The 26,901-nt window shown below is 44.4% G+C and overlaps 1 protein-coding gene across 1 annotated transcript in view; it reads right to left on the bottom strand.

Moving 5' to 3' along the window:
• The window catches only part of vcanb (versican b), a 28,826-nt gene extending 3,007 nt beyond the window's left edge, over positions 1–25,819 (bottom strand). The window contains exons 1-14 of the mRNA XM_071466013.1: positions 25,640–25,819; positions 23,971–24,048; positions 22,190–22,636; positions 20,167–20,341; positions 19,800–19,927; positions 19,116–19,412; positions 13,984–14,805; positions 10,028–10,218; positions 8,510–9,920; positions 7,850–7,963; positions 7,612–7,725; positions 3,972–4,130; positions 3,106–3,188; positions 1,620–1,764 (exon numbers count right to left, since the gene is read on the bottom strand). Of these exons, the coding sequence (XP_071322114.1) occupies positions 1,620–1,764; positions 3,106–3,188; positions 3,972–4,130; positions 7,612–7,725; positions 7,850–7,963; positions 8,510–9,920; positions 10,028–10,218; positions 13,984–14,805; positions 19,116–19,412; positions 19,800–19,927; positions 20,167–20,341; positions 22,190–22,636; positions 23,971–24,037 (4,153 nt within the window). The 5' untranslated portion in view covers positions 24,038–24,048; positions 25,640–25,819. The remainder of the gene's footprint in view (positions 1–1,619; positions 1,765–3,105; positions 3,189–3,971; positions 4,131–7,611; positions 7,726–7,849; positions 7,964–8,509; positions 9,921–10,027; positions 10,219–13,983; positions 14,806–19,115; positions 19,413–19,799; positions 19,928–20,166; positions 20,342–22,189; positions 22,637–23,970; positions 24,049–25,639) is intronic.
• Between the last annotated feature and the right edge of the window lie 1,082 nt (positions 25,820–26,901).

The following is a 26,901-nucleotide window of genomic DNA, read 5'->3' as shown; positions in this document are numbered from 1 at the left end:
CTCTGTAAATAATTCCATTTATAAGGTGCAAAGTAGTGGAGAGCAGGCGGTCCAAGTCCAGTATTTACCCAGTAAACAGGTCTGAGATCTGCTCTGCTTTTAAATGTGATAAGTGCAACTTTTTCAGGGGAACTTCCTGAATATAAACGATAGAGCCCAGTTCTCTTCTTGTTGATAGAGAGGAAGTACACCGTGTTGAGTTTGCAGTCATGCCAGTTGATATAAATTGTACTTAATGCCACTTCCAGCCGTCTCTAAAGCACACTGCAGGTTTGCAGACTGAGCTCCTTAATTAATGAATGATTCACTTTCTGTACTCTATTGTCAAAGTTTTATTGCTTTAATTAGAAAATAAAAAAACCTTTTCATCAGAGAACTGCTGGACGGCTTCCAAACAGCTGATCGGTTTAGATCTTTGATAATAAAACCCCGAAAAAGAGTCTGTAGCTTCGTTAGCAGCTCTGTAAGGCTGTGAGGTGATGTATGTTCACCATCTTAGTTTAGTGAATTTCTTTGCATCTGAACCTAGAGTACACCTGAGGCTGAGGGGAACGTCTTTCATTTTGCAGGTTTTTGGTCATAAACCGAAGTATTAGACTAAATTAACATGTGACCTCGTAATGGATCAGCAAAGTTATTAAAGATATTATCATCCTGAGGGGAACATCCAAATTGTATGTTAATCTATCCAGAATCAGAATCAGAATCAGAATCAGAATCAGTTTTATTGCCAAGTATGTTTTCACATACAAGGAATTTTTTCTGGTGATTGGTGCAATTGATCAGCAACAGTGGGGCTCTCTAGCCTTGTTGATAAGGCTAATAGCAGATGGGAAGAAGCTATTTTTGTGGCGAGAGGTTTTGGTCCTGAAGGACCGCAGCCTCCTGCCAGAGGGGAGTGTCACAAAGAGTGACAAGTAGTTAAAGAGTGTCACAAAGAGTGACAAGTAGTTAATATTAATAATACTATTATTATAGATCTTTCAGTCTGGATCATCATCCACTGAGCCGTCAGTGGAAGCACCAACAGTTTTAAAACAGTCCCTGCTGAAACTACAATATAACCCATCATCAAGCTGGATTATTAATTGGACAAATCAGGCACCTGTTCCAGGGCCCGAGACTCTCAGGAGCCCCAAAATGCACAGGTCCACCTCATGTAAATTTATTGATTAATAACTTGCTTTTTTTAAAGTTTGCCAATAAATTTTCATGAATAAATTAAAGAATCGACTCAAACCAACTAAAACCTGGAGCCTGTCAGTTAGTTTTATTCCATCACACACAGTGAGCAGTGATTTCTGGGATGAAGCTGCCATATGATCTAGAGTAGGATAGTCTCACACCCTGTGAGGTGGGGGTAGGGATGGAGTTCACTAGGGGCCGAATTGGGCCCCGAATAGTTTATTTTGGCAAAAAAAGTTTATTCTGAATTTGAATAATTGAACAGCTGATGAAGGGCTGACAGGGAGATGGATGTGAAAATGATTTCAAATGATTTGCAGTAATGTGATAAACACATTGTTTCCAGTTTAAATCAGTAGAACAATCAGTTTCTTCCATTACAGTGTCTACAAATGAGAGTTGTTGTGTGTCTGTGTGTGTCTGTGTGTGCGTACCTGTTCCCTTCTTGCAGGTGAAGGTCAGGTGATAGTTGCAGGGCACGTCGTTCCACTGCCCCCCCTCATGCCAGATCATCACCACACAGTCCTCTCCTGACTGGAAGAAGCTGTCGGGCTGGTTCGGCCTCCAGTGGTCGTATTGCTGCCAGAACACAAGTTTTCACTGTTGTTACTTTACTGTCAAACACAAACAATCCCCACAAGGACGTTTCCTGTTCTGCATCACAACTGGATCACCGGTTCTTCGAGCTGAGAAATGAAAGATGATTTCCACCGTTGCCCTGCCGCTGTTTGACATCAGCCCACTGCCTGTCCCCGAGGGGAGACGGTGATTACTGAACACATGTGGCTGGATGTAATTCTGAGAGAGACCAGAGAGCTGCGCTACTGAGACGACTTCACCACAGGCTTAAACAAACCGAGTTCTCTGAGGTTAATATGCAGGAGGAAATCCACGAATAAAATTCCCTCAGTTTTTGTAAAAGAAGAAAATGAACACATGCACATACATACACACACTGCACTGCAAAAACATGCACCTTCTGTATGAACAAATTGCTGTGGACAAAGTTCGCCCCAGTAAGGGTGTGTCTCTATTCTGGATGATAAACTATTACAACAGAAGAGCCCCCCCCCCCCCCCCCCCCCCCCCCTCCCCACCCCCCATGTATCAGATTACAGGCTCTCTGCTCGCATCACTTTCACTGCATAATTCAGCTCACATGCCTCAACAGCTGAGCGTTCCCTGCAGACTCACAATGTGTGTGACAATGTGTCATCATGACTGAAAACACTGACACGTGGAGACGGAGCGGCGACACTACCAGCACCGAGGGAGGGGGGGGTTGTGTTTGTTTCAGATCAGCAGCAGAAGTTTTTAAAGTTTCTTTTATATTCGCTGCTGCTGTAAAATAAAATCATCACCTCCTTTAAAATGTTCTCATCTTCAAAGCATCAGAGTTAAAGAGCAGCTGCTGGTCAGAGTTCCTCAATAAAATGAAGATATTTTTGGTGCTGCAAATAATGATTATTTTCATCATTAATTAATTGATTAAATAACTGATTAAAGCTCCATCCAGTCTAAAGGTAGATGTCCATGTGTTTGTGATTATAAAGCAGGTCTAGGCTCTATATTAATACTGTGAAAGTATCAAAGCCTCAGTCCACAGAGAAATGCACACAGCCTGTATTCAGAAACTGAGCCTTAAAACCAGCCGTCAGGACTTCTGCAACTTTGTGATGTCACAACAAAGCAGTCACCACCCTCAGCCATGCCCCAAGCCCCGCCCACCCGGGCCTACCTGGATGGTAGGCCCGGGTGGGCGGATCCTCCTTGGAGGATTTGGTATTTTGTATTTTTTATTGGATCACTCAAATTCATAGATCTGGATCTGATAATCCACTAAACAGATAGAAATAGGACGGATAGAAACAGACACTCATGGTACATCCACAGATCTATTAAACTGTGTGCTCTTCTCACCATCGGCCTGCCGTCAGTCCATCTGAAGTCCCGCTCAAACATCTTGTCGTTCAGGCCGATCCACTGGTAATCACTGCCCAGACCTGCAGAGGCAAAACACACCAGGATCTGACTCTGAGTTTGGTTAACGGATGAGGGGGGGTACATGCTCAGGATTACAGCTGTGGGAGATTTCAGTGTTTGATTTGCTGTTTGACAGTTTTGTGGTTTGACGGTGTGTGTGGCAGCAGCAGCAGAGGAGAGGAATCAACACATGAAAGAGATGGAGGCAGAGCAAACGTTCAGGCCGAGTTGCTCATGGGAATGACACGAGTTCACTTCTCAGTCGGCAGCCTCACCAATAAACTGAGCGACCGTCTACATGTTGCTCAAACACAGTCAGCCTTGTTTTTCTGTGGAAACTCTCCGTGTCCTCTCTGTTTAAACTAAACCTTTTATTACTTCTCTTATCTTCCTAACACTCATGGCTGGATTACAGCTCAGATGCTGGATGAGCTGTTTTCTCCAAGTGCACTGACCTACAGAGCACAGAAACATTTCTAACAGGCTGACTTGTTTACTCATGAGTGGAGTTCAGTTTATCAATGGGAGACACAAAGAATTGTCTCAATATTTCAAAGACAAAATCAGCTTTTAAACAACCTTGTTCTCAGCTTGGCATTAGAGTCAGAACTCCTGATGAATGATATCAGCTTCTTCCTGTAACCTCCTGCCTTCTCTCTGACTCTAAATTCAGTGGACAGTTAATTTGCAAAGGACACTGGTTGTTTAGCTTTGTTCATTATGAATAAACTCAACCTGTGTCCTGATTCGTTTCTCTTCCTAAATCATCACAGCGTAGCTCAGACACCACATCATGGACTTACGATTGACGAACAGTTGTTCCTCCTGTGACAGGATGCTGGCCAGGTGGGCTCCGTGCAGCCGACACTCCCTCTCAGCGGCGTCCCAGGTGCGACGGTGCGTGAAGTACTTATAGCAGTGAGACTGAAACTTCTGCCAACCAAATCCACACACCTCAGTGTCTGTAGTGAGGAAGACAGAAGAACAGTTACTGAAAGTTTATTATTTATTAGCTTATTATCTACTAAACAGGCAACTATAGTGCTGTTTATAGAACAGCCGTCTCTGGTCTATAGTAAAGTTTACAGTCTGTAAAACACATAGAAACACCCAGGTAACACCTTAGCAACCACTTAGCATCTACGACCAAACAACCACCTAGCAACATCACACTGTTCAGGCTGCGTTCACACTAATGTAAAGATGTGAACGTGAAGTCACATGATCAGACAGGAAGCTCATTGATTGGACAGTTCTTGTGATGTCATTAGGAAGTCATCAGAAAGTCTCATGTCCCATAAACAGTGAAGAACAGACAGAGACGGGATAAAATAAAATAGGCATTTGCACCAATATATTACAGGAAGATGGTTACTGAGTCACTTTTTATTAGGAAACTGCTAAAATAAACATGACTAACGACCAATAAACTTTCTGTTACTCAGTCATGTTGCTTCTCCCTGTTTCACATCCAAAGGATCAGGTCCAATCTGACTGAAAACGCTTCCCGGAGCAGCCACTGCTTGTCTCTGGCCTTTACTATGGTAACGCCCTCCTGGCTGAGCTGCAGCGTGCACATTAAAACCTCTGCAAATGCTCCAAAAAGCAGCAGCAGCACGTCTGGTCTTCATCCAGCCAGAGACAGCTCATGTCACTCCATTTTTTATTCCCCTCGCCTAAACACTGTCCTCATTCAGGTGTATGAGCCTTCTGTTCACTACCATCTGCAACAAATGACGATCGTGAGGCGGGAAATCTTTATGTCTTCGATAACCACTTAAAGATACCTACTCACCTAATGTTCTCTCTCTTTTGCAAACTCTCTTTAGCACTTTCTCCAAAGAAGAAAATGCACTTCCTGCCCAGACAAACTACACTAAACCTGCAAACACACTGTAGATTGTCTGACCTGAACCAAACAGGTTGAGAATGAGAACAAACTGAGCAGGAAGCTCACAAACTGTCAATGTCCAGCCTGCAGAATCTCAGCTGCCATGTTTAAAGTGTCATAAACCACCAAGAAACAAGTGGGTCCAGTTTATAGGATGAACAAAGGTTTTTATGCTGCATGTGTTAAACTTGATCATAATGTTGTCCACAGCTGATTTGGAAACATGTCACTCAAACAATGAAACTATTGCAGCTACACAACAGAGAGAGATAGAGAGAGAGAGAGAGAGAGAGAGAGAGGTAGTTGAGGTCCAGCGGGGGAATAATGGCCCCTCACTGAATGATCTCAGAAACACACAGTTGGACTTCATTAACCCTCACAACTCTCCCGTTGTCTGCAGGTCAGAGGAACACAAACACATTAACACACACAGTTAATGCACAACACACACATTTAGTTTGATATACAATGAGCTGAAGCCGTATAATCAGCCCTCTGCTTTGTCAGGCTCAGTAAACAATGGATGTTTTGTATCAGTCCCTTCAGAATAAAGCGCTTGCCAATAAAGCTGTGATGGAAAGTTGCAGTGGAGGCTTCGGGGTATTAGCTGTGGTCAGCCCGCCTCCTCTTTATAACTCCGCTGTGCAGCCACCTGGAGGGTCAGGTGAGGTCTCTGTGCCTGCTAATAAACGCAGAGCTGTGGTCCAGGACTCTCCTTCTGGCACTTTGAAAATAGCAGAGCGCTATTCTGATATATGGAGGGCATCAGTTTGAGCACAGAGGGCCAGCTCAAACACTGCCTCATCCAGAAGATGAAGAGCCTGACTGAGTCCAGGGCAGCGTTTAGCAAGAACGATTCAATGGCACACAGCTGCAAAAGCTTTGTGGCCAAATAATCGAGCAATTATCTGTTTTCCTCCTTTTTTCCACTGGCACAGAGCTGAGAGAGGACAGCTGTGTCTCTGCCTCCATCTGCTAACTGCTAACTACTGCATGTACGTGGACATGTAAACTACACACTGCTCTAGTCAATAATTTATATGTTGTACAGGCTGCGCACATCCTTCACGTGGATACACATGGATACGCCCTGCAGACTGGGATTTCCAGTTCTTATTAACCCCACCCTCTAGAAAAAGAACTGATAATGAAAACAGGAGTAAACTTGTTTGCAATCTCAGTTTAACTGTGTATAAAAAAGATCACAAAAACTGGAGAATCACAATGGATAGCTGGTGAGCAACAGGAAGAATTAAAAGGAAAGAGAGTCGAGAGACAACAACAAGTGATCTCTACTCTCTAAACTTTCATTAAAATGAAAAGTGCACTGAGAAGATATTATCTGGCCTCTGTGCTGTTACAGGGTCCATGAGCTGGAAAAGGTTGGGAACCACTGATCCAGTGTTTTATTTGATTCTCTGGTAAATATGAATATTTAAACCTTCACGAATCAGTGGTGGAAAATAACAACGTGCATTAAATTCTGATGAACTTTTACTTTACTGGAGTGTTTATTTCACAGCTACTTACTTTAGAGATTAAGAATATAAAAACCTCTAATGAGCACATGGAATATATTGCACTGTTAAAGAGTAAATTAAATGAAGCTTATATATAAAAAAAACTAGGATCTACTCTAGTCATTTCTGTTTACATGTTAATGCATCAGTAGTAATTGGATGCAGTGATGATCTGAGACTCTGGGGGGGCCTTAGAAAAGGAAGCACATTGAAGTAATTGACAGCGGATATTTTAGATACTTTTCTTTTATACTCTAATTAAATTTTGCTGATTTTATTTGTACTTGTAATGAATTTGTCTAATTTACTTAAATAAAAGATCTGAAGACGTCTTCCACCTGTGATAATGTTGAACTGCAATCAGGGACATGTTTAGTATCATGTGAACAGATGTGTATGTTGTGAGCTTGTATGTGTGTACAGTACAATGCATGAAACTGTTTTGTCTCAGTCTGATAACAGGCAGCGACTTCAAGTTCTCTGACAAAACTCCAACAAAACTTTGATAATTTATTTTTACAGCTTGAGAAATTATACGAAATCTGTCAGTAAACGCAGCTGAACTGGTGCTCAGTGGTTCAGTGTTACGACTTTACAACAACTGAACTGACTATAGAAAAAAAAAAAAAAGTTTGGCCTTATTGTTTCATTTAAGAATAATAGGAGACATTAAACTCTCAGCACTGGAAGCTGGTGGATCTTCATGGAAAATATTCATCCTTGGAGTCGGTTTGTTTTCCTGAACCTCGATTAGTTGCTGAGTAATGACAGAAATATTGTCGGCGGCTGGAACTAATCTGCTGCTGAGACGACGCCCAGTGTTAGAGGACAGCTGACGACGAAGACCACAAGCTGTGTCCACCTGTGTGCATGTGTGTCAGCGTGTACACGGGTGGGTGCCTGCTACATGTACAGAGGTCTCTTATTTATTAAATCATTCAAGTGACAGCTGTGTTCAGCAGTGATCAACAGGGAGGACAGTGAAAACTACAAATGAGACTCATTGTATTAAAGTGTAATGAAGCAGCTGACCTTGCTCACAGAGCTCTCCTGCATAGCTGGGCAGGCACAGACAGGTGAAGGAGTTGACTCCGTCCAGACAGGTGGCTCCGTTCAGACACGGGTTAGACTGGCACTCGTCAACATCTGCAGGCACACAACACAAGCCTGCATTATTCCCCATCATCTGTCTGTCAGTGTGGGGTTAAAAAAAAGAGGCCCTGCAAAGTCCACTCTGTGAGCTTCTGTGTGTGTGTGTGTGTGTGTGTACCTGTTTCACACAGCTGCCCGGTGTATCCAGGTGAGCACACGCACAGATTTTGTGTTCCCCTCTTGTAGCAGGAGCCTCCATTCTGACACACATTGGTTGTGCATGGGAGGAGATCTACACAAATGATGGGATGTAAAGAAAAACCCATTAAAATCAGACGAAGCTGCATCATTAGCATCATTAGCATCATTAGCATCATTAGCGCTGTACTGTTGTAGCTCAGTGACTCTAAAGCTTAGTAACTGTAACGTGGCTCCGCAGGGATTTCTCCAAAGAGAGCTGAAGTTAGAGACTCTCAGTCTTCTTTTGTGTTTCCAAAACCAGAAACACAAGTAAAAATGTAAGGAATGGAATAAATAGTTTATTTATCTGCTGTAACATTAAAATAAAACTGATAAAAGCCAACAACAGTTGAAAATGAGAACCCTGAGAACCCTGCTCTTGTTTCTGTCTGTGTGAAACTCAATGTTTAAAAAATTTGAAACATTTTAGGGCTGCAACTAACAGTTATCTTCATTATTGACTCATTCATTGATTAAAGTAAATATATTAATTGTTTGGCTTATAAAATATCAGAAAATGCTAAAAAAAAACCCCAGCTATGATAAGTTTAAATGATAAATCTGAGTATTATTACAGCTGCCTGTGTGGCTCATGTACCTCTGACATCCACAGTGCTGGCATCCACAGAATAAGCTGAGTCAGTGCCGGTCTCTGGCTGCTCTGTGGCCACGGTCTCCTCTGGAATCTGAGGGGCCGCCTCCACCAGAGCAGTGACGATCTCTCTGTAGTCCTCAAACCCTTCCTCTGGGAGTGGGGTGGCTGCCGGGTCGGGGATCAGCGCCCACTGGGGGACGGAGTGGGTGTTTTGGTCGAAAGTGTAGAGGGGCGATGTGGTGGACTGTACTGACTGACTTGTGTACTCGGGGGAACTTGTGGTGGACTGCTCCGTCTGGTCTCTGTAAGGTTCAGTGGGGTGTGTGGTGTGGTCGTCAGAGGTTGTGTGTGCAGGCTTGGAGGAAACAGAGGGATGTTTCTTCTCGTCCGTGGCAGCAGGGGACGGACGTGTGGCGGGCTCAGATGTGGTGGGGTCGGAGGTTATGTCCTTCATGTGTGAGGGGAGGGTGGTTTGCCCTTCAACAGCTGCTGCATCTGGTAAAACAGTAACAGCAACCTCTCCGGGAAGGTCAACCCGATCGGCCCGTTCTCCAGAGGCCTCCCCCTCTCCGGACAGCTGCTCTGCACCTGAGCCTGTTTCTGTAACTGTGTCAACAGCTGGTGAAACTACAGGGACTCCTGTGACTGTGGTACCTGCTGCAGGTGGAGGCTGCTGGGTGTGAAGGGTAGAATAAATGGGTGGAGGCGTGCTGGTAACCCTGGGCGTCTCCACTGGGTCTTGCCCTGAAGCTTCGTCTTCTCCGGAGGCGGACCCTTCAGAGTCTTCAGTCTGGGTCTGTGTGGTGGTTTCTGGTGACCGTGTGTCTGGGATAAAGGTAGTGAGCTCGGGCCCCCCGATTTCAGCCTCATCAGTTCTCACACCCATCTGGCTGTCTGCAGCTGGGGTGGGCAGAGCGTCGTCTGCAGAGCCCTCCTGCATGGGACCGTCTGTGCCAGAGTTTGCGGACCCCTCCATGTCCTCGTAGATGGAGACTACAGCAGTGACAGGCTGGGAGACACCAGGGAGGACTGGGCCTGATGGTGTGGTAGGTGCTGGTGATGAGACAGGGTCTGTGTCTGGGGTGGTGGTGGTGGTGGTGGTTGTGGTCTGATCGTCTGGTTCTTGAGTTGTGACTCTGTCAAAGTCCGTAAAGACATAAGAGGTCGTGTCGCCACCAGTGCCCGAGTCTGTAACTACATCTGTGCTTGTATCTGCAGGATGAGTGACCGCATCACTGGTTTCCTCTGTAGGCGTCTCCTCTGTGTGGATTTCTAAGAGACCGTAGTCAAAAGGAGTCACGCGTTCCCCCTCCTCCTCCTTCTCCTCTACCTCCACGTCTTCCACCCGAACAGGTGTAGCCGTCTCAAACTGATCCCCTCTGGCTTCCTCCAGCTGCTCCGGCTCAAATGTCACCTGGTGGGATCAGGGAAGTAGACAGGTAAATAAAGGAGAATCATACTGGACAAAACTACAAAGATAGACCAGAATCCTCTTAAAATGCTCCAGCGCGTGGACACTACCTCATGTTTTCCGTTGACAAAGCTGACGGTCGGAGGGAGGTTGATGGGTGCAGGCTCGAGAGAGTCGACGTCTCCGCTGCCCTGGATGGCTTCACTGGTGATGTGTGAAAAGTCAGTGATGTGGGGGAACTGGGACTGGGGGCCATCAATGCTGTTTATAGGCTGGTTTAAGATTTCCAGGATGTGGTCGACTAGAGACAAACAATGAACAATAAGACACAGAGTTTCACAGTCAAATAAAACAAACCGACCCTTTTCTTTTAGTTCTACTCCTAACCTGATGTACTGTGATGAAATTATGAAGCACCAACTGTAGAAACCGGGGATCTACAGGTAGAGTGTTGATGCTTGTACAGATTATTGTAAAGACCTTTGTGACCAATTTGTGGTGATTTTGGGTTGAACAACATCATTTGCTGAGGCTGTTCTTTAAAAAACTAGTCCATAGAAGGTCTGAACAGCAGGTTATCATGACCCATAGTTCGGGTTCTAACCTTGCAGGGGTAGAACCCAATTGATTTTGTTCAGGTTTGTTATTATTTTTCTACCAGATTTGCTCAAATTCCTGTGAACTGGAATGAGCTAGAAACACTAAACTTGGGACAGGAACTGGAAATGATGTGCATCAGCATCGGCTTCCTCAGAAATATGAGCCCAACTGGCCACATGGTGGCGCTGTAATTAAGACCAATATTGGAAAAAGCCACGCCCCCTCACACCATTTGTCAGATTGGCTTGAAATTTGACACACAAGTCCAACATTTTTTTTGCTAATTTGCATAATTAGAAAAACTCCTTTACCAACACCAAATTTGTCATACAGCTCTGGAGGACTAAAATACAAATTTCTATAATAAATGAGCAAGATTGGTCTGCAAACATGGCCGCCATCAACCAAAATATCTTCACTTAGCCAATATTGGTCATAACTCATCAACAACTTGTCCAATCACCATAAAACTTGACAGATATCTCTAAGCTGTGATAGGGAACGACCCTACCAAAGCATTTTGAGCCTGACCTACTGGGGGCGCCACAAGTGCCAAGAAAATGCATACATCAAAATAAGCAATATTTTGTGAGTGTAGAGGACAGAATTAACCAAAATAACTGCTTGTAATAAACACTACAGACTGGAAGCAGGATTCATTGATAGTGTAATAAAGTGATTTAGATTTAGTGCAAAGTTACTCTTTATAGAATATGATGCCTGGTTTAGTTGGATATTTTGCAGTACTCTGTGTTACAGCACATGAAGGTTGGTACTGATAACCAGCCCTGAACATGGCTCCTCTTCCTCAGTTCAGTCTGTCAGTTGTTGCACTGATGTTGATTAAAACGAGCCTGTAGGTGTGTATCTGGATGTTTAACAGTCAGGTCTGTGCTGCAGATGATGAAGGTCAGTCGCTGCCCAGGGCTGCTCTCAAACAGTGCAGGCTTGTGTGTGTTCATTAAGGCTTTATGGTACACATGGAAGCCATATCGTGGGAACTGGAGTAACATGGTGCAAACACAGAGCTGAGTTCAGTGACGCTGTGTGAGGATGAACGGAGACACACGCTGTGATCAGGCCGGGAGCTGCTCTTTGAACTGAACCGATCTAACCAGTTAACCCACGTTAGCCGCAGTATGATGTCGCCCGCAGTGTGAAAAGCCTCTGTGTGGCTCTGAACTCGATCCCACATGAAACAGGAAGACTTTTCATCAAAACACTCGACGCTTCACTTTTCCTAATTTCCTCGAGTTGTGGACTCAGGGAGCTGCGGCGCCTCACACGATCCGCACACGTGTATGTGATGATGTATCACCTGTGCAACAGAATACGCCTTCAACGTTTCAATAATAAACACAGCTCCTGGAAGATGGCACCACTTGGCTGGGGGGTAATAAACACAGGAGCACTGTAATTTGAGGGTTGTTTTGGGGCCGCTGGCAGACGCAGGTATGGGGCCCCTCCAGGTCTTATTCTCTGTTATTGCTGTTGAGGAGGTTATTGATGGTCACACAGTCATTCAGCTCTGCTCTTACCTCTGCTCTCTGACATGTAACTGAATATATGTAGTCCAGTGGTGAACTTAAAGGAACAGTTCCACATTTGGGGAACTGTAGGTCACTTTCACACCAGTAACTCTGTTCATTTGGTCTTTACCAAAGGAAAAAATCAAACTTTGTTGTAGTTTAGTTCTAGCTTATGTTGACATTGACTTTTTACAATGAACTCAGATATCGCAGAGACTGACAGGTGAAGTACTGATTGACAGGTACAGACGGGATTAAATTTTTGGACATTTCAGTGAGGATGTTAGCCTTTATGGTGCTGCTCTCTACCAGGTGAGCCACCAGGTGAGCCACCACTTTTAACTGTCAAATCACTTCCTGAACAGTCAGACGTGTTTATTTGTGGTCCAGCTTTTGAAATCAGGCTAAAAATACATCTTTACTATCAAAACCTTCCTGTGGGTTGTCTGCTTTGCTTTGACGAACCAACTAACTGACTGACTTCTAGAGTCAGAAACTTCATTGTCTTTTTAGTAAACTTTTTAAGTATAATGCAGCTTTATTATGTGGAAGGAAATTAACTAGAACCTAAACAATCTTTCAATTAATTGATTTGTTGATTTATTGCTTGTCAATTTTTTTTTATCAGCAACTAGTTTCATAACCAATTAAACATCTTACAAACAAAAATGCAGAAATATTTTTTATTTTTTGATTCGAGCTTCTCAAATGTGAAAATTTGACCTTTTTCTTCCTCATATATGAGATTAAACTGAGCATTCTGGGGCTTTTGACTAGTGTCAAATAAAACAAGATACTGACACTGATAAACCTGGACTTTGGGCCATTTTTCAACAGATTGATCAAGAAAATACAGAGTGATGGTGAAAAGATGTGGTAACACATCCAAGTCTTTGGACTTTTCAGGAAGAACTGTTAACAAGAGTCACTGGAGGCTCCAGCTTTGTGGCCCCCTGAGCCCTTGGGCCCCTGGTAATGTGCCTGGTGGGTCTGCTCAGTAATCTGTCCATGATGGAGAGTGCAGAGAAGTTCTTAGAAATTCAGGCAGCTGCCCAGAGAAAAGACAAATAATATCAACAGTTTGTGGTTTGTTACAGATATTTAAACCTGATTGGCTCTGAAGTCTCTGACTCCTCACCGGGCTCTGCTGCTTTCCCACCGGAGACTCTGAGATGTGTTTACAATATGTTAAGCTACAAAACTGGCCGAGTGGAGATGACTGACTTCATAACTTTCCACATCTGGATCTGCAAATGTGTGTGTTTGTGTGTGGGAGAATCTCACACACACAAACACACAGCATACAAAGGTAACAAACCATTAACTCTTTCCTGTGAAGACAACACACAGCACTACATCAAGTGGAGCAGGTCCCTGACAGCTCCACACAACAAACACGAGGTCACTCAGGAAGACGAATGTTCTCCCCGAAAGAACAGAGAGTTTCACATTTCACATGAAGCTGTCAGGTCCCAGAGCACAAGGGGGCTGCAAAAGGTTCGGGGAGGGGGGGGGGGGTACACCACGGCACACATATGTGGAAATATGAATGTGAATCAGGGATGTCAGACAGACAGCGTCATCACTGAGTTATTTCTCTGTTTGAGCTCGCTCAGGGTTTAAAAGCACAACGAGTTTTCATCTCTCAAACATGGAAAAGTCCCTGAGAAAAGTGTTTAGATCACTGAGGGTCTGAGCAGGTCATCAGTCTCATGTCTATCTGGGTCCCACTTCAGGGGCCTCGTCCTTCAGAGGCTGCATCGAAGACTTTCATAATATAATAACACCTTATTATATTTATATCACCTGTAAACCTTATTCTCCATAACAAAACATTTTGGCCTTAAGTGGCAACAATCAATTATTGTTATGTTTGATATATTATTAGGTAAATGATTTCATCAGACAACAGACAGGAAGCCACAGGTCTGACTCACCTGACTGGTTCTGGTTGTGCACATTGACGATGATGAGGTGGAACGGTGGTTTGGCCGATGACTCCTCGACGACGGGGACGACCAGTGATGGGTCGAGGTCAAACGTCGGTATAGTTCCGGGGGTGACATCCTCTTTAAAGACGACTGCAGGATGCTGCGACCCGACATCTCCACTGCCGTCGGGGAGGCCTGGCTCTGGGGTGAGGGTCTCCGGGTCGACATGCTGTGGCGTGATCTCTGGAGGCTGCGATGGTCTCGATGTGGTCTCCACGCCCGGCTCCGGCCCTGTGCTGCTCTCTGGAAGCCAACTTGGTCTCGATACGGTCTCCACCCACACCTGTTTCGGGGTCACCGCTGCTCCCACCTCAGTCCCGCTGTCATCGCTGCTGCCTCCCTCCCCACTGCCGCTGCCTGACATCACCTGACCTCCCTCCTGGCCTCCCTCCTCTCCCCCGTGGGAGATGTCGAGGTGTGGGGTCTGTGAGCGGGTGGTGGGCAAGGCAGGGAGCTGCAACCAGTGCCAGTCTTCTCTAACTGGAACCGACTCCACCTTGTTTATGTCAAAAGGCTGAATATCGTCTAAGGTGGGAGTGGGGGTCATGGAGGCTGTGGAGTGGGGGGCTCCATGCCGGTCTGGTGAGGCTGTGTGTGGTCTCTCTGTCGGTGAATATGCGACAGACTCTGGTCGTCTTGTTTGAATTTCAGCTCTTTCAGGGTCTGAGAGCAGCGGTGTTGTAGTGGGGGGCTCGTGTGTGGGCTCGTCGGGTTCGTGCGCTGCTGGAGTCACGGCTGGACTCGTGGTCGTTGGCTCTGGTAGTTTGGCTGTGAGGGCAGGAAACAGAGAAGACTTTCATTTCAGTTTTTCCTCTTAATGAAGAGATACTTAACAGAGAAACACAGGACTCTGCCGCTTTATGTAACAGTCATAAAGGTTCATGTTGTGACCACCTGAGACATGTGGATTGGTGGATGGCTCTAAAAACTACAATATCCATGAGCCTCGGCTGCCGTTGCCGTGGAGAACTAAAAGGTGAGTTGATTTTAGTTGCAGATTTTATCCTCAGTTCTTTTCTTTCGCTTCAGCTGTGTATGTAACAGAAATGGAAGCTCTGTGATTGGATGTTTCTTTCTGAAATGCACCTTGGGAGTTGAAGCGCTTTTGAGTGTTTAATAAAAGAACTGGATATTTTTACACTCAGTTCATCTTCTGTCATTTAATTTAGATGTTTTATTACAAAACAAAACGTTGTGCACATTAAAAAACTTTATGAACGTGTGAGTGACTGAAATGTTAAAGTTCTCTCTGAAATCTGTGAGCGTCACACAATGTACTTAAAAATGGTTTGAGTGGTTTCTGCCAAAAACTATATTATGTAAAATTGACATCATGTTAATAACAACCAAAGTCAATATAAAAACCTGTGGTATGCTTTGATAAATATCCCTAATTTGTCAGGAGAGGTCTGAAGCATGTAAAACTATGAGTCTGGTCCTTTAGAAAACAGACCACGTCAGCTCCACCCGAGAAAAGATGTTTACAGAATGAATCAGTGTCGTCATGACTCATTACAATAAGAAAACTGTGCTATCTGGAAAATGCTAATCATGCTGCCGCCGGGCTGCCGTTAGCTTACAGCGGCTATAAAAGGAAATGTAGCAGCTTTGATTTTTGAAACATGAAGTCACCTGTCAAGAATAAAACAGGCTGAGGGCTGGAGACTGCTGAGCCGGCAGAAAAATAACAGTGACTGCTGAAGGCCTCAATGTGACCAGAAAAAGCCTAAAAATAATGAAGCTCAGAAAGAAACGTGTTTTCTTTTCCTCTCTGAACACAGAGGTTACAGCTCGGAACAGACCAGCAGGCCCGGGCCCTAAACACACCCTGTGATGCTCGCAAAGATTTATATCTCATTATGATGGAATACATACCATATGAAAAAAGCCAGGAAATAAGACTCGCAAACACACACACACACACACACAATGCCCTCCTTTGTGTAGGTCTAAGTGCTGAGTTCATGTAGTTAGTGTCCTGGGAGTAAGCAGTCAGCTTTGAACGTCACTGACATAATGCTTTAATAAACGGGACGTAATTGACTCCCCTACATATGGACGGAGGGGAGGGGAGGGGAGGGGAAGGTGGGATAGGTGGGGTTCCCCTTTTTCCACTCTTCCTCCTGCTCCTCCACCCAGAGCAGAAGTACAGTTTTGAGGTTCTTTGCTTGAGTTTTCTGCTTCTTTAAGCTTTTATTCCTCCACAGTTCAGAGGAAATATTTCACCTTTACTTTTCAAAATTTGTTTCACAGCTGAAGTTGTTCAGATTTGGCTTTTACATTTAAAAAAACATTTAATGAGAGAACGATTTAGTTTTTATTGATACACTTAGAGAAATAAATAGGCTTAGAGAAATAAAATTATAAAACACTGTAACCCTTCCCTCTCACTGTAACCATCTGATGATCCCTCAGATTAATCTTTGACCCTTTGCAGGGGCCCGAACCCTAGGTTGGGAATCACTGGACTAAACTAACTCTATATAGTTAAATAAGGGCAGAGAGTACTGATTTTTTATTATAAATGAATAAGCAGATTATTTTCTTTATTAATTTTGTGTATAAACTTATCTAAGTGACGTTGCTGATACTTCCTCACACAGGACTGTGAGCCTCTGAGTATTTCTACTGTTGTGCTGCTGCTTGAGGCTGTGAGGACATACTGCTGGTGTTTACTGCTGACAGGCCTGCAGACTCTGTTCTGCTCTGGTCGTTCGCACCACAAAGGAGACCCTGGCTGCATGTTCGGCCCTGCCCAGATATGATGTCATGTGTTTGGCGAGCGGCGTTCATCTGGCCGGGCCGGGGTCTGTCCTCATACTGTCACTTCACTGTACGTTAACTCTCTCCTGCAGCTCTGCCACCTCACTCAACGCTTGGCAGGACACATTACACAGCCTTCAGGTCCAGAAAGTACCTTCACACTGCCAGACATGCAACTGTTTGCAATTATTTCATCTGTAAAGCATCATACTCAGAGTGTAATCAGTCGCTCTGCGGCGTACCCACTTCACTCCGACACACTGAGCTGACCTCTGCTAAAGCTTTGTGTTTCTGAGTATCTTTTAATGACAATGATGTTACTTATGTGAGAAATCGCTCTGTAATCCTCCTCCTCTCCACCTTCTCCTGCCTCCCTCCCTCCCTTCGTCCGTCTGTCTGTCTGAGTTTGGGCAGGGTCCAGCTGTGAAGCATTAGGGACCTGTCCCGTTTCTGCAGTATCTGTGTTAAAGTGCAGTGAGTTGGGTTTTCCCCTCATAAAAAAAAACGTGCCCCACCATGAACAGGGTAGTGGGAGTTTATTCTTCTCTTGTTTGGGTTTGTTCTCCCTCGTCCCTCTCTGTGACCACGTCTTTACGCTCGGCTGCTTCTAAACAGCTGCAGATTGTGACTTGTTTGTGCTGCAACACACCTCAGTGTTTGTGCAGTCGTCTGCAGTTTTCTTGTGACTTCATGAGTCTGTGATTTGGACTCTTGGAGCAGGATCAGTCTGGAGCTTGCACAAAGATACAGCATTATCCTAAATGTATTCTTCCTTTAGCCTTAACTGATCACGTTGTTTTTATTTATTCTCTCTGCCACTGTGTTTTTAAAAAAAAAAATTATGACAACTATTCAGATATTTTTGCTTCATTTAATTTACTTACATCCTCTCCTTTATGTCTGGTTTTATTTGATCATTTCTGTTTTTATTTGATTGTAATCAAACTATTTCATAATTACATCACTTTGTGAAACACTGCTGTTTTTAAATCTGCTCCATAAATAAAATGACTTGACTTTGTGCCAATGCTGAGAGAGGAAGGAGAGAAATCAGTGAATGTGTAAATACCCAGCAGCATAAAGCATCTTAAAGCTCCATGTTTTAACTTCTCCTGTGTTTTATTTGAAGTGTTTATATCCATCAGAAGATATATTTTGGGTTTGAAGAACCAAAATCTCAGTGTAGAGGAGAGACTCTGATCCTCTCCTCTGATTGGCTGACTGTTTTCTGAGTGATCTAATAAAATACAGCAGATTTCAGGTAAACACTTCCATCACCTCCAAGGTTGGATGATGGGTCCAGGTGGGCGGGACTTGGGGCGTGGTTGAGGGCAGTGACTGCTTTGTTGTGACATCACAAAGTTCCAGAAGTCCTGACGGCTGGTTTTAAGGCTCAGTTTCTGAATACAGGCTGTGTACATTTCTCTGTGGACTGAGGCTTTGATACTTTCACAGTATTAATATAGAACCTAGACCTGCTTTATAATCACAAACACATGGACATCTACCTTTAGACTGGATGGGACATTTAAGACACAACTCTGATGTGACTGCACATAAATCTGGGGGATCACAAGATGAACAGAACAGGAAAGGACAGACATTCTCCTCCAGATTTTGTGAGATATTGGATAGTTTTTCCCCTCAGGCCTCATCAAATTAATCAAATTCATTCTGAATTCATTCAAAAGTCCCACTGGTTAATACATGATCTATGTATTAACCAATGAGGAGAGATGACAAGCAGCCATTGCTTAAGACCCCTGCTATAAGTCATCTCTTCATCTCTTTAGGACACGTCCTCAGATAAAAATGGATTTATTGAGTAAAGCATATCGGGGATTTCCCAAAGTTATTCTTCTGCTGCACATTTCAGTGGATAATTCTCTCAAATTTTTTCCATTTTCTCATTGATTTTTTTCATTAAATCATCAGAATATGCCAAAGAGAATCATTAGTCAAATATTATTTGCCAGATATTTCTTCAGATACTGTTGGATCACAGTATAATCGCATGTTTGATTATCTAACAGAGTCTGAAACCTGCTTTCCCACGACTGGAACTCTGGAACAAGACAATCCAACAATCACACTGATTTCCTGCAGTGATTGGTCGGTTGTATGAGAGTCAACAGAAGAGAGCAGCACTGTAAAAGTCTTCAAGGAGACATTTGAATACTTGTGTGTCATTGGGCTCTATTTTCACAGTCCAGAGCAGCCGGATGCAACATGTTAAAAACAGTAGAGATCAGAGCACTGATGGAAGGCAGGTTCCAGGCAGGAGGGGAAAACGCAGTGTGTGTTTTCAGTCTCACCTTTGAAGCAGAAAGCTCCGTGCTCGTCCGTGGGGTCTGGGTATCCGGTTTGGTTTTCGTTCTTGTAAAGCGTGCGGACGCCCAGCAGGCCTCCCCCGCACTGAGGCCTGGGGACGGTGATGGGGTAGCGGGCGCTGCCGTCGGACAGCCAGCCGTAGTCGCATCTGTTCAGCCCCGCCCTCCAGGCCGCGTACAGCTGACCGGGCGACGCCAACACGGCATCGTGCCTCTCACACTCCTCCCTGGCCTGCTGCAGGGTGAGCTTGTTGCTGATGGACGGAGGGTAGAAGACCTCGCCTTCAGACAGAGGAACAAGGTAAGTAGAGCAGTTTCTCACTGACTGAACTCTGTGATAGTTTTACACCAAAACTACCTTAAAATATTTTTCAGTTTATTCTTGAACTTGAAAAGCAGTTCACAAAGGAATGTAAAATCTGAAAAGAAATCTGCAGATGAACAAGCTTCAACCCTGCAGCTGACACCAGGATATTTCTCCTGACACATTTATAAACCTTCACCTTCCACTGCAGCTAAGAGCACGAATTAAATATGGATCAGGAAATGAATGAAATCACCCAGAAACAACACAAACGAGAACTGGAGGATGGCTGAACTGTTGGCAGCTGCTGTTTGCTCCTGAACTGCTCTGACGCTAAAAGTCTCTGCTTGTCCTGGTGTCTTTACCGTCTAGTTTGTCTACGAAGCAGTACACGTCGTATTTCTCGGTGGGGTCGCGGACGCCGTACGTTCTGACTCCTGGCCTGCTCAGCAGATCACCTGCACAGCCGGGCCGGGGCACGGTGATGGGATACCTGAGCAGACAATGAACGCATCACAGTGAATTTAACTGCAAAACATCATCAAACAACCTTTATTTTCTTAAAACATCTGCCGGTGTTATGAGAATCAACCTGCTTCAGACAGACATCAACTTCCTTCCTGTGTTTTCTAGGAATGAAAGTTGATCTGCACTGGAAACAGGTCGAGTTATTCTTATTATTATTTTTTCGATGACACATTAAGAAGGAGATTTTTACATGTTAACACACACCTGACTGACTGGTCAGCGAGCCAGCCTGCGTCACACTGGTCGAAGCCGTCCTCAAAAGCAGCCGTCAGCTGCTCAGGTGAAGCGATGGAGGCACCTGCAGCATGACACGCCTCCATAGCGGTGGGAAAATCCAGAGTGTAGCGGTTGGTGTTTGCCCGGTAGTGGAACACAACACCTGGAGGAAGAAGACACAGTCACGAAAGTGTAGAAGCGACAGGATGAATCTGAGTCCAGTGTTCCCTCTGTTCACTCTGTGTTTGGTCTCCACCAGCTCCTGAGGGAAACATCTGGCTCTGTAGCTGCTTCATGCTGAAAAATGTTTCTCTGAAAGAGGCTAAAATGCTCCACCGAGCTGCAGAGAAGGTGATGATTCTCTGAGTTCATCGCTGGAGGCGACAGTGTCATTAGACCCACAGTCTGTAACCCTGGAGCTGTCGGGGCCCCTGGAAACCCGACCCAGTCCCCTGTTTTGTCCGAGTGGTAATCCAGCCTTGTTCATTGTAGAGCAACTAACAATTACTTTCATCGTAGACGAAGTCATCAGATAATTATTTTCATGTTTGCTCTGTAATATTTTTGCCTAAAATGACTTCAACAATTAATTGTCTTTTATTTTGCAAGACACTTTACAAAACTTCACTGGAACATGGGGTCGATAGAAGATTATATCTTAATGTATCCTAATGGTTAATGCTCCTGTTACTAAATAATACAAATAACATTTATACATTTTCATTCTTGTGGTGAAATGTTTGTACTGCACCTCTCTGGCTTGTTGACTGTACTAAGCATCTCTGTATTTATTACACCATTATAATTGTAATTACTTATTTATTTGTCTCTGTCTGCATCTGTTTCTTTGTGATGCTGCATTATTATTTGTACCTTTTTCGCTTTTGATTTTTTTTGCAAGAATATTCAGTAGAAATGTTCATTTACTTTTCTTATGAAAGTTAGAAATGAAGAAAACTAAAGGAAAAGGGAAGAAAAAACAACAAAAACAATGAATTCATCATCAAATTTGCTGTTGATTAATTCTCTTCATCAACTAATCGGTCAGTCAATAATCAATCAACTAATTGTTTCAGCTGCTGGATCAGAACAGGACACACTTTTTACAGGAGGGGCTCCCTGATGTGCAGCGAGGGTCACGGTCACAGGTTTCTGGGCTCAGAGTTCATCCAGTGGAAACCCCACAGGGTTCAGTGGAACATTACCCATCAGCCGAGCCAACCCCGGCTCTCAGACGTTTACACAGATTCCACATTAACACTGAACAGACAGCTTTGTCCCACAGCTCCTGACAAAGACGCTCCCTATGAGAGACACACAACTCTCCATTTAACAGCTCAGTCATCTATTCACATCCTCCTGCAGCTCTGCCAGGATATCCTCACAGACGACAAGTAATCACCCCATCCAGCTGAAAATAGAGGAGCTAATGACACCAGACAACAGTGACATATACTCTGAGGATGACAGCTGAAATCACTGACCGGTTTATATTTCCCTGTTCCACCATGGAACGACCTGGACTCTCTGTCTGGGACCAGTCTCTGGTGTCATCCAGGAGTTTTAAACTCTGATATCTGTGCAGCATGAAAAACTTCATCTAATGGATTGTGTCTCTGTTTGGGAATAATCATCAACTACAGTCCATAATGTGGGGTTAAGGAGATGTAAATAGGAAGTATAATGGTGCCAGAGAGGCTGTGAGTTCTGTTTCTTTATATTGTGGGAAAGTAGCTGAATCAGCTGTGATCAGCTCCTGGTTGCAGTGAACATGTGGATGTTCAGACAACTGTCACTGGATCACTGTGATACTGAGAAAACTTAAAAACATGAGGATTCTCAGGCAGGTTCTGCATCTACATCCACCTGTCCCTTCCACCTCACACAGTGTCTCTGTCTCAGCCCAGTGTTCCCTCTGTTAGCTCTGTGTTTGGTCTCCTCCAGCTGCTGAGGGAAACATCTGGCTCTTTAGCTGTGTGTGTGTGTGTGTGTGTGTGTGTGTGTGACTCACCGGTGACATTGAGGCTGACCGTGTCCTGCGTGTCCTCCATCCCGTGCATCACCTCGCAGCGGTAAAGCCCTGCATCACTGGCTCTGAGTCTCACCATCAGCAGAGAGGCGTCCCCGACCGACAGCGGGTGGCTGGGCACCGACACCCTGCTCATGTACTCCTGCCCCACCTTCACCACCCCTCCCTGGGCCACCAGCACCACCTTCTCCCCCTCTCCCTCCAGCTTCGTCCACTTGATTCTCAGCTGCTCGTCAGGACCTGAGGTGTGAGGCTCGTCGGCAGGGAGGAGGGGTCCAGGTGTGGGAGTGGGTGGGGTGTATGAGGGTGTGTGTGTCAAGGTGCTGGGAGGAACCGGCATCATGGAGAAGTGGCATGGCAGCACCACCCGGCCCGCCAGGGTGCCAGCTGCAGGCGAGCTCTTCTCCATCCTCATTGAGTTTGGTGGGGCTGGAAAACAGGATCCTGCATGAGTGTGTGTGTGTGAGATAAGGGTGTAACACAAAGACACTGTCACACCAGAAGCTGTTAAAGCGTCGTCTAGACAGCTTTATGTTGGGCTGTTTTCATCTGCCATTTATACTCATACATTTAACAACCGGAAAATACAAGACAGGACTAGATTTGGTCTTTAACTGCAGGTTGAGTAAATAAGAGGAGGAGGATGAGAATAAAGTTGGAAAGAAGTGTTCATAGTGAAAAATAAGAAGAATCAAAGAGACAAGACTATAGGCCAGAGGATGATCAAAGTTATTACAAGTCATCCAGAGGAGACCATGAAGCTCTGAACCAAATTTCATCACAATCAAAAAAAAACCAGACAAAATAAAAACCTGAAAAGTTTCCTCGGATATTTGTTCACGCACTTTTTAGACGGTCCCTAACTTCTGCTCCACAGTTTCCTGTCCACTCTCATGGGAGGTCCAGGCTTCACCATGAAGTAAAAATAACACCTGTGCAACATCAGACCGGCTTCATCCTGCCCTGCACAGCAGATCCAGTGGGAGGCGCCACAACACGTTTCAACACTGCTCAACTACCTCTACTGGCTGCCACGCTACACTGTCGACTGTCAAATAAGGGCAAAAACAGATCAATAAAAAACGTAAAGAAAAACAAAATTCAGTTTAATAATAATTATTATTGTAAATAACGCTGCAGCCAGTTGCTGCCACCTGCTGGCAGAGCTGTGCAGCACGCTCACAGACATCATCACTGCAGCCTAGAGAAACATTTTACACCAGTACAGATTCCACACATCAATTCATCTTTATGAATATTAATAATAAAAAAATCTAAACTCTCTACACGCCCATATTTTTAACCTCATCCCTATTTCTTTACAGTCACGTTTGGTTTCCACCTGCTCATGTTCAACAACAATCGTCCATGTTAGTTTGGAACTCGAGGAAAAGTCTGATGTTGATGAGAAGTTTAAATCATACTGTTCATCTTTAACGTCTGATCTCTACGAGGATTTATCGTAGAATTTCTTCACCACTGTAAAGAGGATGACGATGATGACGATTTGTGTGACGGTTTGTGGCCAATTGTGTCGAAAAACTAAAGAGCAGCAGAGGAAGCTGTAATCACACTCTGGCCTCCACAGTCTAGAGACGACATGTGTCTGAGTTGGTACTGGAAAAAAAAAGTGAATCTGTGTTGTGTTATTTTCCACTTTGTCAGTCCCGGACCTGCACGTGTGTTGTTATAAATAAGAAGAGGAGAAAGAAACGAGCTGGTGGGCGGTGACAGAGGTTTTCGGCTTCAGTCACATGACTCACCTGCATGAGGACGAGCAGAGCTCAGACACACCAGGCAGAGCAGGTGTGTGAGGATGTGAGGAAGCATCTCAACACAATCTGTGGACGCAGACACAGGAGTCAGTGACACACAACATGACATGATGAAAGTATGAAGTGTTAGAGTCATACACGCAACAGTAGGAAGAAGAGAAGGAACTTTCCACTTCTACTGCAGCACCTTCCAGAGGGGAATATTGTCTGACTGAGCTGCAGTGATTGGCAGTGAGTTTGGGAATCGATCAATCATTTAAATATTCCAAACATTTGCTGGTTCCAGATTCTCAGATGTGAGGATCTGATGCCTTTTGATGCCACATATGATAATAAACTGAACATCTTTGGACTGTTGTTTGAATAAAACGAGCTATTTGAATGCATTTCCATATCCTAAGGGAAATTATAACACTGTCACTATTTTCTGATAATTTCTGACAAATCAACTAATGAATAGAAAAAGGAGACATTCAGAGAGTCTATTAATGTCTTATTTTGTCTAAAAACTTCCATAACCCATAATTCTACAGCTCTGGCTCTTCTACTTTAGTATTTCTTCCACCACTGGATGCAGGTATATTCACCCTCTGTACTCAGTTACCTGTTTACACACCCAGCTGACAGTGATGCAGCCTGATTCCACAGTCTGCTGTAAACCCTCCTGTTATAAAGGTCACACAGGTGTAGATTCACCTGTGTGACCATTCTGGAGGCTGCAGGTTGTGTTTCTGTTATTTTGTCCACCCCATTGGAATCAATGAGGGTCAGTGAAATAACAGAAACACCTCTCTGTAAAATACAGGATTTATTATCAGACTCTTGTATTAGACTGAATTTGCTTTAGCTCAGTTCACCTAATAACAGAGATGGAAAGTAACTAAGTACTTTTACTCAAGTTCTGTATTTAAGTACAGTTTGGAGATACTTGTGCTTTACCTGAATATTTTCATTTTATTTAATGTTTTACTCTGCTACAGTTGTTTAACAGCTTCAGGTTTATATGTAAATGCATCAATAATATTGATCCAATAATATATATTTATGATGATGTGACACTCAGGAATGAGCCATCCAGCAGAAAGAAAACTTTAGGTACATTTAGCTGATAACCTTCCTGTACTTTCAGTGAAGTAAACTGTGTATGCAGAACTGTGGTATTACTGCTTTTACTACAGTAAAGACTCAGTATATTTCCTAATGAGCAGTCAGAGTGACTGGAGTCTATAAACCTGCTGAGTAATTAATATTTCTTTACATGTGATGATCCCACAGTGAAATGTCTCTAGATTCAGATTTTGTTCAGTCAAAAACGAGACCAGATGTGTGGCCACAGCTGTGTCAGACCCAGATTACAGCACATCTGCGGTGATAAAGCTTATCCGGTGATCAGGGGGTTAAAGTGTCAGTGGATGCAAACGGACCCGAGTGGTCCCGAGTGTCAGTTTAATCAGTGAGTCTCTTATCATGTAGTTTATCAGTGTGGGAGCATTGCAGCCCCCCCGGGGCAACACCAGGCTCTCTAACACTCACTTCCTCCCACATGAACATCTGTCTCCCTCTGGAAACCAGCAGGAAATCTCACGGGATTTAAACTTAATTCTGTGCAGAAATTTCATCTTAAAAATTTTAAAAAGGAAAAAAATCCACACCCTACCTTGTGAATCCTACAGAAAAGTCCAAAAACCTTCCTCTTGCTTCCAGTTTATCAGTCAGACTTTCCAGAAGAGTCCCGAAGGTTCCAGCTGAGCGCGGCTCCAACAGGCTGCGGCCGCTCGGACCTCGTCCACCTCCCGGCGCTGCGAGTTCAAATCCACTTGACACCCGCTATTATCCAGACATTATAGGAGAGGAGGGGCGTCCGTACTACGCCCATTTGGGGGCTGGGGGGTGGGCTGGGGTGGGGGTTGTGAGTGTGAATGGGAGAAAGAGAAGGGAGGTGCAGATGAAGGAAGGGAGAGCAGGGGGAGCCTGAGGGAGAGAGGCTCGACCTCAGACAGGAAAGAGCCACTGGACTGATTTCACTTCACTCTCACTCCCAACAGTCGGAGCAGCAGAGGCTGAGGGATCCTGACTTTCACCCCTGCTTTGGCTCAAGCTCCAAAATCACTGGATACTACATTTCCCACAATGCAACTGACAGCATACACAGACAGGACTCTCCAGTGTGATGAGACAATCCTACAGGTTTATGTTCTGACCACCACTTTGAATTATTTCAACTTTTCTCCTGAGAATCAAGTTTTGTCAATCAATTTGGTGGAAGGCTTGGAATACTACAATACCCATGAGCCTCGGCTGCCCTTGCTTTATAGAGGAGTCCAGTCAGTGGCAAGAAGTAGAGCTGCAGCGAAGTGAAAATGATTAAAGCTGCAGATATAAAATCAGTTTTCTAAAGAGTGTGATCTCTAGTTTCCACCCCCGTTAGCAGTGCACATAGCTAACAGGATTTTAAGTTTTGTGATTGGGTGTTGTGATGCTGAAATGCACCCTGGGAGTTGTAGTTAACATCTTTACTGCAGTTTGTAATTAAAAAAAAAAAACAGTTGTTTCATGTTGATCCAAGTGTTTCAACTGTGAGTCACCAAACACTGTAAATGGAGAAAATGAAAGGGAATAGTTCCTCCCACTTTGCAACTCTATTGGACCCCCTCCACCTCCCCTCCCCTCCCCTCCCCCCTCCACAGTAAACACACATCTTGGTCCTGGTCTGAAGAGGATTCTTACATCTGACCCACAATGTGGCCGGCTTGCACAAACACCGGCAGCTGCGTAATGTGTGACCAGTTAACCAGGAGTCACGGCTGAAAAGAGGAGCAGTAAATGATCTTTTCCCGCATTTTACCAGGTGGTCAAATCAAATACAGCACGAGAGTCTGTGCTGTTCTCACATGACCTCATCTCTCACCTCAAAACCCA

The sequence above is a fragment of the Trachinotus anak genome, unplaced genomic scaffold, assembly GCF_046630095.1.
Source record: "Trachinotus anak isolate AG129_WGS33_773 ecotype Australia unplaced genomic scaffold, CSIRO_AGI_Tana_v1 ptg000028l, whole genome shotgun sequence".
Taxonomy (NCBI): Eukaryota; Metazoa; Chordata; class Actinopteri; order Carangiformes; family Carangidae; genus Trachinotus; species Trachinotus anak.
The sequence above is the reverse complement of the archived record's forward strand: the minus strand, read 5'-3'. Positions and strand labels throughout refer to the sequence as shown.